Source organism: Periophthalmus magnuspinnatus, chromosome 3, assembly GCF_009829125.3.
Source record: "Periophthalmus magnuspinnatus isolate fPerMag1 chromosome 3, fPerMag1.2.pri, whole genome shotgun sequence".
Lineage (NCBI taxonomy): Eukaryota > Metazoa > Chordata > Actinopteri > Gobiiformes > Gobiidae > Periophthalmus > Periophthalmus magnuspinnatus.
Genome location: NC_047128.1, coordinates 21482769 through 21495320, shown reverse-complemented (window position 1 = coordinate 21495320; position 12552 = coordinate 21482769). Strand labels below are relative to the sequence as shown.

The window sequence follows — 12552 nt, the reverse complement described above, 5'->3', positions numbered from 1 at the left end:
AGTCAGAAAGAGAAGTGCTAATCACTTAAACATGCGTGAATGAAACAAATTGATACTCTGCTGTTTGTTTGAAATTCTAATATGGTTAATATTGATTTTCAAGACAAACAGCAGTGTTTAAAGTGAACCTAACAAAAAGCAGAAAGAAAAATCAATCTGTAAATCTATCCATCTGATGAGGGTTTGCACTTTTTGTTGTATATGAAAGGAGTGAAATAGTAGTGAATTATTACTTTGTGGTTGCATTTCCAGCGGCACAAGGCCCATAGCGGTAACGATAGACGAGACGTGGGATAAAGTCAGACGTGATCCCAATGACCAGACCATTGGCTATGACCGCGAGCACCCCGATGGCCTCCAACACCTGGGTCCAAACACCTAAAACAACATCACAAACATCAGATGACTTAATGACATACAACTACTCAGTACATCAGACTGAAATATGAGCCGATGTTTACCAATGTCATTTGTTTTCCTGGGCACGAGACGGCGCTCCAGTCGCACCATCTTAATTGCATCGAGACGGATCTCAAAGATGTTATTGAGGAGAGCCAGCAGTGGAGCCAGAGGGAACGCTGCCACAAATATAGTGGTGAAACTAAACTGAACCACTGAAAGAGAAATATATTGTTAAATAAACAATCTGTAGACTACATTTCGTAAACAAGTCCGATTTCGGTGTAATGTGGTGAGTGCATTTAATATATGCGAGATGACAAATGTAAGGCATTACAGTAGTAGTGAGTTTAGTATTAACTTAACAAAACATAAAATATGTTGTAGTAGATGTAATATTATTGTGTGACCAATGTTTCTTAAATAAACTGTATGTAACATCAGTCTCTCATTTGGGTTCCCAGTTTCAATGCTGAAATCCAGTTGATTAAACCTAAAGGGACTCTCTCTGATCTGAATCCTCACTATCTGAACCCCAGCACCTGCAGCCAATCATTAACCAGTGCTTGTGCAGCCTCAGTATAGGATGTCCATATACTGAGAATGAGAGAATCTTGTATGTGTCCCCTGAAATCCCTCTGAACCCTCAAACTGTGGTAAGCAAACTTGTTTCGACCTAGTTTAGCCCAAGTTTGAACCTGGAATAATTCCATTACAGGCCTGGTGTAGATTAGGTACTCAGAGGGCTAAATATTTTCTTTGGCGTTAAAAGTTTCAGAACCACTGCTTTAGCAAATTGAGGCTCTATACTATTTGACTCACCCATCTCCAGGAACTCATTGAAGAGGCTGAAAGCATCTGTGTTGGTCAGGTGGTAGTTCCTGAGCCAGTCCCTCAGCTTGCAGATGTCACACGGCTCCACGCGGCCCTGCTCATCGCGACAGGCCTTTCTGTAGCAGTGACCACATTTCCTCCTCAGACTCTTCGAAGCGTTTTTACTGAACAAGCTTTTCACCCATCTGCAACACATCAAGAAAACAATAGGTTGTGTTCACGTCAAATCCAACATTCTAGACTCTCCAATGCGGTTCATCTGGTCTTCCATTGATTTAGATTAATATTTTTGAAAAAAAAAATAAAATCTGTCAGGTTAGTATGAAAACAAACCTTGCTCTGAAAATAATTATCTATTAATATGTTCTAGAATCTCTATTATTTACATTAAGCTGGAGGACACATAAAAGTTATGTGGTGGAATTTAGTTTAAAAGGCAGATTGCAGATTTGTTGACCTGGTTTGTGGTTAATATTTGTAATTACTGGGGCTTGTCCACATAAAACAAAAACTGGAGTTCCATGTCTTCTGTTAGTATAAAACTAAAGTGAAATAATTTTTTTAGCTATAATATAATAGCTACAGAAAGTGGTGCCATTATTCAACTCTAAATGTGTCATTCATTGTCATATTAATCTGTCAGCCATAATATTAATATGGAAGGTTTGTGGAGTCAATCCCTAACAAATAATGATAAGGTTCATAAGTATCATAAGTATATTATTATATTATACTTCTTCCAAAAACCCATATCCCATAAAAGTAAGTCCTTGTCCTATATTTGAAATTCTGACATTATCAAATTCTATCTAAAACGTGGATGCAACCCATCACAGACAGTGGAGCAGCAGTCACCCACGGGATAGTGAATTCAAAGATGTTGTTGAGGGTCTGTTTAAGCAGCAAGATGACAGCCATTTGGATGAACAGGTCCGTCAGGCAGCCGCTGGGATGGCACTGAAGGATGAAGACATATACATTTAACTTATGTATTTGTGCGGATTTTTCCATTAAGAACATATTAACACAAGAATGAATATAGATGGCTCACCTCTTCCAGTCGCCAGGTTGCAATTCTTGTATAGTTTCCTGGATGTCCATTTATCCTTAAAAGGGAAAAATATTCAATGGTTATAGAGTAAAACCTAAACTAAAAACTATTTAAATAACTTCTTCCCCTGGTGTTTTATCTTACTAATGCAAAAGGCTCTAACAGTAAATATATAACCATAATAGCAGTTTTAATGTTTGCAAACCACTCAAATGTGGAAAAATATGACATGAAGCATTCCCAACTTTTTAGCATCTGGAAATCTTGAACAGTGTAATTTAAAATAATTTATAAAAATAAATTTAAAAAATGAACATATGAAATCTTTCAAGCCACAAATTAGTCAGATTACCTCTGTGAATCAGGCCTCAATGATTTTGATATTGGTTGTTAAAAAGATAATTTAACTATGTAACTGTTCTGCTTAGGGGTCTGTACTGTTTCTATGCAGAGGCCATTCCTTTTCCTGGAATGTTCCACAATATGGCATTAAGTGTATCCATCTTGCATTTATTCAAGTACAGTGTGTTTATTGCTAATATATATATATATATATATATATATATATATATATATATATATATATATATATATATATATATATATATATATATATATATATATATATATATATATATATATATATATATATATATATATATATATATATATATATATATATTTTAAATGCGTTCTTACTCTCTAAATGGAGATACAGTTTTTTTTGCCATACTGTGGAACATTCCAGGCAAAGCAATAACATCTCCATGGAGACCAGCAGGTGGCAAATACCCCACAAGAAAAGCTACACAGTGCACATTTAAATATTTCTTTTACATATTTTTTTTAGAACCAGGTTAATAGATGCATTTACCTGCCCAGGAAGAAGGCCACATAAAACAGAGAGGAGAAGAGAGTGAAGAACTGGAAAGTAAACATTTTAACTGTGAAGCTTCTCTCTGTTGATGCAAAGGAGTTGGTCTTCTCTATAAATACAAACAAAACACATGGTCAAATTATTATATTGAATTACTTTTGCCTAATGGAAAAAAAAACAACAACAAAAAACTCACCTATGTGACAAAGCTTGAGGGCCACCCATCTGTTTACCTATAAGAACAATACAATGTAAAAAGATTTTAAAAAAATCACTAACAGTAGCTTTTTGTATTTAGATGTTATTGTTTACATTCTGTGATAATGTACTAATAACACAGTATTGCTTTGTTTACATTTCCATTACTCTCACATACTTTTTATCTGAACACTATTGCTGCATTGTTTTTGTGGAATTTAGGCAGCACTCCAGTTAAAGTAGTTGTCAATTCAAAATAGGTCACAATTTGGTACAGAAAAGCATCATAAAACTATAACTACACTGCCTGTGCTTCTTCTGGTTTCATATTTCATAACTTAAAATGTTTGAAAGTGCAATTATGTAAAATCTTTCAATCCAGTTTCACAGAGAATGCTTGATTAAGAGTCTAGTGCCCTCTGCTGCCAATGAGGACTGAACTTTGTGGATTGTGTCTGTGTAGCCCCTCAGTCGTCCAGGTCTGACCCATAGCCAACAACGAAGTTAAATCTGTCAACTGGACAAATCTTGCAGGAGTGAAGACGTTTCGCTGCTCATCCAAGCCGCTTCTTCAGTTCTGAACTGAATTAATAAAATCTTCCCAACATAAAAACAATTATTTACCCCCAAATGCGCCCAACCTCCACTTCATACAGCGGCAGTAGCTAGACTCTTAATTTAAAGTACAAGAGCTATTTTGCAGACCCTAAAATGTCCCTAAAATGAAAAACTAATTCTCCACAACATGTTTAAATGCCCTGAGCCTTTTCTTGTAGTAAAGCAAAAATAATTTCCCCACAGTAAATTATATATGTGTATCTAATGTGATGCAGGAGTGTTTGGTTCTCACTTACCCTTGTCATAATCTGAATGGTTAGATAGTGCAGCACGGCTCCCAGCATCACAGCCACAGAGTGGGGCTGGTCCCTGATGAACTCCCAGTCGGCGTTTGACAAGAGAGCGGCAGCCACCACTCTGAAGACCACCAGAGCATGAGCCAGGCCTATGATGATCATAAGCTAAAAGACAGCACAGCAATCACAATTAGAAATACAGTCAATAGCACTATATAGTACATACACTCTTTTGAGTTTCCATGATGATTTTTTTATTTGCCCACTTCTCACTATCAAATCAAAACAACCTGCCCCTAAAAGTTGCAATGTCATTGCATGATCAAATGTACCAGTGGGAACAGTACAAGATGAATTCTGCACAAGGTTAGCTCTGTAGAGTAATTTTCACACCTCTGCATTTTGATTTTGTTTACCGGTAATATAAAAAAATGGTGATTCCATGAAATATGCAGGATTCCATGGAAATAGCTAACATCATACTTCAAAACACCCCCATAAAGATAGATATGTTTTATGCCATAGTGTGGAATATTATAGCCAAAGGAACAACATTTCAATGGAAAGAAGCAGGAGAAGACCCTCCTCTTGGCTAAAAAGTTACATACCGTGGCTTTAAATGCAAATGGGGTAGTATATAATGATGTTGTTAGGCAAGATCAAAAGTCGTCTGTATGCATTCCTGTAATTCTGAGTTGATAGCCTTATATAGCTTTTCCCTGCACTGGGGGGAGGCTATATAAGGCTATCAACTTTCAGTTTTCACACAGTGCACAAAACACCTAAGTGCCTGTATAAAAAGCGTCATATCAGGTTTATCTGTGAAACAACTGCAGTGGCTGAGTGAGTTTTATTTTTCTCACCATCAGGGTCACCAGAATGAGGACAAGTGTGCTGCGGAAGTATGAGTGTCGGAATTGCTTGGGACTGCAGGATGGATCGTTGACGATTTCCAATATTAGTTCTTCCTGTCGAGACCCAAAACAAATCCAAGCAATTAGTTATTTCAATCTGGAAACAAAGTATAACAAGACCATGAATTTCTACCAGAGAAGCAAAACATAGAGGAAAGCATGTGCTTAGGGACACCACATTTTGATGCCCATCTTAACTTTCACTTTGTATAGAATGAACCAGGATGGTAGGACAAAACTGTTGCACTTTATGTCTTTGTTAATGTACGGCACCACAGGTACAATCAATGTTTAAAGTTGTTGCTGTTAAAGATACCCTAACCTTAAATCCAACCCAAATAATAATCTTAACCAAAATATAACTCAAATCATAACCTTAAGCTTTTACCAGTTTGACAAATAAATTATCATAAGAATTTTGTAATTTATTGGTACCATAAATAAAGCGCACTTAACCATGTCCAGTAGTTTTAAGTAATTTATGTAATTAATTAACCAACAATTTTAGAGTTGGGAAACATCGGGTGGCAACAGGCATTTTGAATATAAATGTGTATGAATTTTGCATTTTTTTCAATCCAAAAAAAAAGGAAGTCTGCCTTGACTAAGTCAAGTAAGACTTGAGGTTGCCATCAAACCCTTACCCTTGTTATTATGTATTTTATTAAACAGTGCTTACCTCCTCCTCACACCAGTCATACACCTTCCATTTTGAAACATGCCTTGCTCTGTGTCTTTTCCATAACTCTAAGAACAAGGTGGCTAAAACAAAAGCAAAATTAGATAATTAAAGATTTTGAAAAAAAAAATAAAAAAAAAAAAAATCCAGGGTGTGAGAAATTGAAAAGACACCCACCCCAGATGGCCATGAACATAGCAAATGCCACAGTGCCCTCATTGTCAAATAGAAGACTGACCTGTAGAGACAAATAACATGTTTTAATATAACACATTTATGTAAAATGCCTTTCAAATTCTGTGCAATTTTCCACTGCTTGTCTTCTTGGAGATGTTTTTGTTTTGCCAATAAAATTCCCTAGTATGGTATTAAACATATTGATTCTTTGGTGGAATTTGCTTTTTTACTGATCTGGTTTATGGTTAATAGCTCTGTTATTACTGGGTTTATATACACCAAACTAAGCTCAATATATCCTCTGTAAGTTCTCACTTTTGTTTATGTATACATAAACAAAAGTGAAATACATTTTTCCCCAGTTATGATCATAGTCAATTTGGATATTTCAAATACAGCAAATATCCCATATAGTAATACCCACAAATTCTACATCATGGAGGCAATCTACTGAATAAATGCAAGTTAGATATGTTTAATGTCATGCTGTGGCACATTCCATTCATTCCAACAAATCAATAATAGAAACAAGCAGGTAGCGGGCCCGCAACCAAAAAAGCTACATAGTGAACTTTTTGAAAATGAAATCAATCAATCAACATTTATTTGTAGAGCACTTTACAACACTCAAAGTGACCAAAGTGCTTCCCAGTAAAATCAAATTAAAACAAGTTAAAATCATACTAAAACAGTAAAATAGGAGAATAAAATAGAATAAAATACATTAATACAACAAAATATAAATAATTATAATGTGTCACAACATTACTAGGTGTTGAAGGCCAGTCTGAATAAATATGTTTTGAGCCTGGATTTAAAAAGAAATGAAAACCATTATCTAACCACAACATGAAAGTAAGCAAAAAGGCATAATTAGAATACCTTGGCATACGTGCATGTGTCTGAGAGCTGCCACACTTTACACGGTTTGTCACAACGCGGACACATGATGATACTGGACTCACATACTTCATTACTGAGAAAATACAAAGAAGATGAGTCAATGTAAAATTACACCATGTTATTATAAGTGTTTCATTACTACATCAAACTTGAATAACGAGATTTTAATGACTTCCATGTTATTGGCAGCTCAGATTATACAGTAAAAAATCTACACCGATCAACACCACTGTTATTTAGATTATAGAAGGCAACAGACTTACATTAGTGGGTTGGTCCGAAAAAACGCTAGACCGTACAGGAAAACTACCACTCCCAGTGCAGCTGCTGGCACTAGCAGCATTGTGTACCAGCTCAACCATAGATAGTAGAGAGCCACCTTCTCCCCAAAGTATTGCCTGTCCAGAGAAAAAAAGCTAATTAGTGTTATGTTATGGGTCAAATCAATGATCAGTATGAGGCGAGTGTGTGTGTTTTTTTTGCATTTTGCCATGTGCTTTTGGTAATGTCATCTTATCATCTTAAAATCTAAAATACTTGCATGCATTTTCCATGGGTTACTCTCATTTTAGTCCATGCTCAGTCCTAATATAAACCTGATAAAGTCTAGGTTTATATCTGGTGGTATTCGGAAAGCCAAATACTATCTTAGGTGGTACTTGGTGTTAAAGTTTGAGAACCACTGATCTAAAAATACGAAAACTCACTTGACACTAGACAGTGGCTGCGGTTTGAACAGTCCGGTCCATCGAGCCCACTTCTGCCTCAGTTTCTTCTGCTCCTTTCTCTACAACAGCGCCACACAATCAAGTTTTGACAAAGGCACAATGTCACGTACAATAATCGGAATCAAACAAACCTCGTGAAGGCAGAATGTTGTCTCAAACACATCTTTCTCTAGGAGTTCTTTCAGGTTCTCTGTGTGGAAAAATTACAGGGAAACTTGCTTATTTGACTCTAATTAAGCAGTTCATTTTAAATGTATTTAAAGGTTCACTATGTAACTTCTGATAGGTAGTCCACCATCCACTTGTCTCCATGGAGATATTTTTATTGTGCCTGGAATGTTCGACAGTATGGTATTGAATTAAACTTATCTACCTTGCATTTATTCCTTTAGGTAGTTTTCATTGCTGAAAAAGAATTACCTTGAACATACAGTGGGCTTTCCTCCCTCTCCACAGATCTGACCCATGACTTGGCCTGGTGGAGTCACCTGCGTGTCTCCATGGCATGGTTAATGCCATACTGCAGAAATTTGCAGGGAAAGCAAAATATTTCTAGAGACAAGCAGGTGACGGACCCTCCACCAGAAATGTTATATAATGCACCTTTAAAATCCTAAAAACTATAAGCACTCACCTCCAGATATGGTGAAGGTGTTGTGGAGGATAAAATGTACAATCCGTATTCTAAAGAAATTGGCAAGAGTTAGTGAAACAACTTTACAAGCTTTCCTTAATCCTTCCGTTTAATAATAATAAATAGTCATAAAACCAAGGCTGATTTCAGTCTTAAGTAGGTCAAAGGTGAATGGCCAAGCCATATGACAAAAGGCGTGTGTGTTTGGATAGCAGTACCTTGTGGCCTGCGTTACTTCTCCTTTGAGAACCCCGCTCCAGTTACAGGAGTCCGATACTTTGAGCAGGTACGTGTAGTCTTCAAATATATCGTTTGGTGCCCGCAGGCCATAGAATATCTTCTCTTCATGTTGAATCCTCTGTACAAATAATAAAAAACAGAAGTTATTTTTCGGTTAAAAGACATTCATTAGAAGATGGTGTAATACAACCAAAGAAGCTAGTGTAGTGGTTCTCAAACTGTAGTACTTGAATTTAAAGTTAAGGTTAATCAGGTGGTTCAATTTTATAATGTTACTCCCACGTCAAAAACATGTGTGATATGGTTTTATATGTTATCCACACATAGCATTTCCTAAAAGTATATCTTACAATGACCTATCTTTCAATGCTGCAATTGCTGTAATTTTTTTGTGGTTAATCCTCATTTCGAACCAATATAACAACTGTGTATCCCTAGCTTTTTTAGATGTGGTTTAGCCCTCATTTACACTCATTTATAGTCCTGTTTAAACCTGGTTTAAATCTGATGGTACTCAGACGGCCAAATATTTTTCTTACGTGGTACCGATACTTGTTGTGAGAGGTTTGTGAACTACTGAGCTAGTATATTTTACACCAATGACATTTACTTCAATTGATTCCATTCCTGTACTGAGCATGGTGTCAGTAGAAACTCACAATCACAGTAAAGTTTTTCTTCTCCAACTGACGGATGAAGGCTTGGGCTCTTTGGATCTTCAGGTCGTCGTCGTCTTCTTCGTGTTTGGGAGATACCAGCACATAGTCAAATGTCCTCTGAACAGGCTGGAAATTATCATATGAAAGCACATTTTAACGTAGGTTATGTTAACATTAAAGTATATGATGATGTCATAATTTCAGGTGCAGGGCAGGGGCCTATATGACTCTATTATATAATTCTAAGGAAGATTCACTGCTTAAGTCATAAGTCATTCATAAGTTTAGACATTGTTGTTGAACCTTATAATGTTTGGTATTGGCTCCACAAACTTGCCATATTAAGCTTATTGCTTAAAGTGCTTTAAACCTTTGGGACTTTGGCGTTGAATAATGGGATCACGCTCTGAATCCATAGTGAACAAATAATTTCACTTTTGTTTATTTATACTGAAATTGTTGAACTTTGTCTTATGTGGATAGGCCCAGTAATTACAGAGATATTAACCATAAACCAGGTCAACAAATCTGCAATCTTATACTTAAAAAACCTGACCTCCTGTTCAGTTTGAAGCTTTGGGAATCACAAAATGTTATGCTGTCATGTGAATACAATAGTGACCATGATCAGAAAGAAATCAGATTACTTGAATCAGAGTTTGCTATTTGTATGTCATATTTATAATATTATAAACTTCAAAAATGTGATAATAATCAGATTAACAGAGCACATGTAACCACAGCCACTAAAATCTGTTTACTAAACAGGAGGAGAGAGTTACAACTCTGCCGCTTTAGAAGTGAACCAACACAGAACTAAGAGATGGTGGCATGGATCCATTCAAGACAAGTGCATATTCTTGTGTGACCCAATATTTCTATATTTGCTTACTGGATGGCATAGGTCACATGTGTCAAACTCAAGGCCCGTGGGTCAAATATGGCCCTCCACATCATTTTATGTGACCCTCGACAGAGTAAAATAAAAGGTATGATGGTCTTAAAATGTCATTTTATCAGGAGATACACAGTTACACAGCCATATTTTTACATCTAGGCAAATGCATATGCAATATTTGTAACTTGAATAAGTAATAAATACAGAAACAGTTAGTTAGATTTATTTTACATCTGGCCCTTTGAGAACAGCCAATTTGCTGATGTGGCCCTCGGTGAAAATGTGTTTCACACCCTTGGCATAGGTAGTATAGAGGTATTAGAGGAATTAGATAAAAAAAAAAGTGTGCTGATGTTTACTATGTAAGACCCAGGCTTAACCACAAAGGAAAAGTCTGAGAAAACATGTTGGGGCTTGTTACTCCATACGCCAGTTGCACTTTTATTCACTGAGTCAACGCTGAATTATTTTCTAACACTACTACACCTGTTCTATTGAACAACAGGTCAGATTCTGTTAAGGATGATTAAGAATAAAGTGGCACTGATACCTGCACCTGTTTTCTTTATGACAATGTCATAAAATAATTGAATCCTGAATATAAAGATAACACTGTTATATTTAGACAAAAAAATCCTGCTGAGTGGTAGTGTAAGCACATGGGTGAGGACAGGTGTAAGGTGAGGCTTACCGTACGTGGGAGAAGAGGCTCCTTGTCTTGGTTCTCCATCTCAATATTCTGTTGCACAAACATCTTGGTGGTTCATTTATATCTCATGTAATATGGATTACAGTATGCCCTACTTCGTATTGTTGATTATCAGAAATAGTAGCATAGCACAAACCCTGATATTTTAAGAGATTTCTGGTATTGTATTCTTTTGTTCTGTAGGCCTAGTCATTTCAAATTTGGTGGATCACACTCATTTATACAATCCAATTAACCCCCCAAAATTGTAATATCTGATCAAATCATGCCTACAAGTTGTCAGGTTAACAATTATACTAGTAGAATCCACAGCTGTCCATGAAGGGCATTGTAACCAAGGCTTTAGAATAAATTAAAAATTAACAATTAATGTAGACTAACCCATGGATAAATCAGTTCTAATTTGTGCAGAAAATAAATAAATAAAGCTATTGAAAAAATATCAGATTTTATTGCACAAAATGTATAGGGCTATACTCTATTTAGTTCAGATAGGCCACTTGTTTTGGTGTTGATTACTATCTGGGTATTGCTTTTACAGCCTAACTTAACTAAAATAATTAACTTTTTACTCAAGTATTATCTTTTGTAAATACCTCCATGCATGTGTTACATTATGGAGGTAAGATGGGTATCTGTCCCCACACTACAGGGAGCATGCCCTAACCTGTCAGCCAGTGAAACCTCAGCATGCCCCACATTTGTTTAGCAGTTTTCCGCCCACAGGCTTTCTTCTGTCTTAAGTTTACAGACGTTAGGGAGATAACTTTAAACTATAGCCATTTTCCAGTTTTATTGGGAGGATAAACCTTTAGCTAGGTGTGACCAATCCTATATTGCTCCATAACTAGTTTACAACAGAAACTCCACCGCCCTTTAATCCACACTTTGTTTAGCGCTGATACAATAAAGATCAGGGCAGAATACTCAAGTTAAACACTTAATATGTTCTGCAAGGCCAAAGTTGCAATTTGTTGACAGTGAATGTGTGAGCAAAGTAAACTACACCACAATGTTTCACTTTTGTTTTGCTGAAAGGAAAGACAGCAGGCCTAAATAAATACATATGATCATAGCTTATACTTCATTACTTAAGCCTTAACTGGGTGAACCTAAACCTTGCTAATGATGTCCAATAGCCCTGGCACATTTACAAAAATATAGGCATATCTTTAGTAAATAGCCAAGATGCATTTATCCTTATTATGGAAAGAGGGGTTTCAGATAGCATTGTTAATCTTATCTTATTGAAAATAATGTTAAACAAATAGTCAAGTTACACCTATATGTGCATGTGGCTAATATGAAAACTGCCATGTACAAAAACAACACAGGAGTAAAAACACACACACACACACACACACACCCCCACACACACACCCACACACACACACACACACACACTCTTGGCACATTAGCCCTACCCGCCTTTTCAGATAGCCACTTTCAGATCAAGTTGCTTACCTCAGACGCACTGAAAAACATGTTGTAAGTCGAATCAAAGTTTCCTGCAGGCTCAGCAGACACTGACATCAACCAGAGTCAACATTCTCTCAAAGTTTAGCCCAGTTTCGGCGCGGAGGCACGGACTAAGGGTTCCATCCTCCCGGCGGTGTGATTAGGCTACACCTCTGCCACAAAGAGCACCTCTCTTACCCTAATCTTGTGTATAACTGTACTACCTGTCCTTCCGCATTGTTATGAGCCTCTGCACAGGTGATATCGGGTTCAAGACACGTGTTACTTTCAGTGAAGTAAAGTTTAAGGCGTGGCTGTTGTTACCTGGGCCATCTGTGAC

The 12552-nt window shown here is 36.6% G+C and overlaps 1 protein-coding gene across 2 annotated transcripts in view; it reads right to left on the bottom strand.

Moving 5' to 3' along the window:
• The window catches only part of ano9b (anoctamin 9b), a 15456-nt gene extending 2904 nt beyond the window's left edge, over nucleotides 1-12552 (bottom strand). Inside the window, exons 1-20 of one of the 2 annotated variants that reach the window (XM_033990850.2) lie at nucleotides 12219-12552; nucleotides 10737-10784; nucleotides 9148-9273; nucleotides 8467-8606; nucleotides 8249-8298; nucleotides 7746-7804; nucleotides 7594-7673; nucleotides 7150-7284; nucleotides 6866-6959; nucleotides 5984-6044; nucleotides 5807-5889; nucleotides 5077-5181; nucleotides 4214-4378; nucleotides 3358-3394; nucleotides 3159-3270; nucleotides 2285-2339; nucleotides 2093-2190; nucleotides 1222-1418; nucleotides 462-614; nucleotides 234-378 (exon numbers count right to left, since the gene is read on the bottom strand). In XM_033990850.2, the coding sequence (XP_033846741.1) occupies nucleotides 234-378; nucleotides 462-614; nucleotides 1222-1418; nucleotides 2093-2190; nucleotides 2285-2339; nucleotides 3159-3270; nucleotides 3358-3394; nucleotides 4214-4378; nucleotides 5077-5181; nucleotides 5807-5889; nucleotides 5984-6044; nucleotides 6866-6959; nucleotides 7150-7284; nucleotides 7594-7673; nucleotides 7746-7804; nucleotides 8249-8298; nucleotides 8467-8606; nucleotides 9148-9273; nucleotides 10737-10784; nucleotides 12219-12287 (2012 nt within the window). In that variant the 5' untranslated portion in view covers nucleotides 12288-12552. The remainder of the gene's footprint in view (nucleotides 1-233; nucleotides 379-461; nucleotides 615-1221; nucleotides 1419-2092; nucleotides 2191-2284; nucleotides 2340-3158; nucleotides 3271-3357; nucleotides 3395-4213; nucleotides 4379-5076; nucleotides 5182-5806; nucleotides 5890-5983; nucleotides 6045-6865; nucleotides 6960-7149; nucleotides 7285-7593; nucleotides 7674-7745; nucleotides 7805-8248; nucleotides 8299-8466; nucleotides 8607-9147; nucleotides 9274-10736; nucleotides 10785-12218) is intronic. The other variant, XM_055230523.1, reaches the window with a different exon arrangement.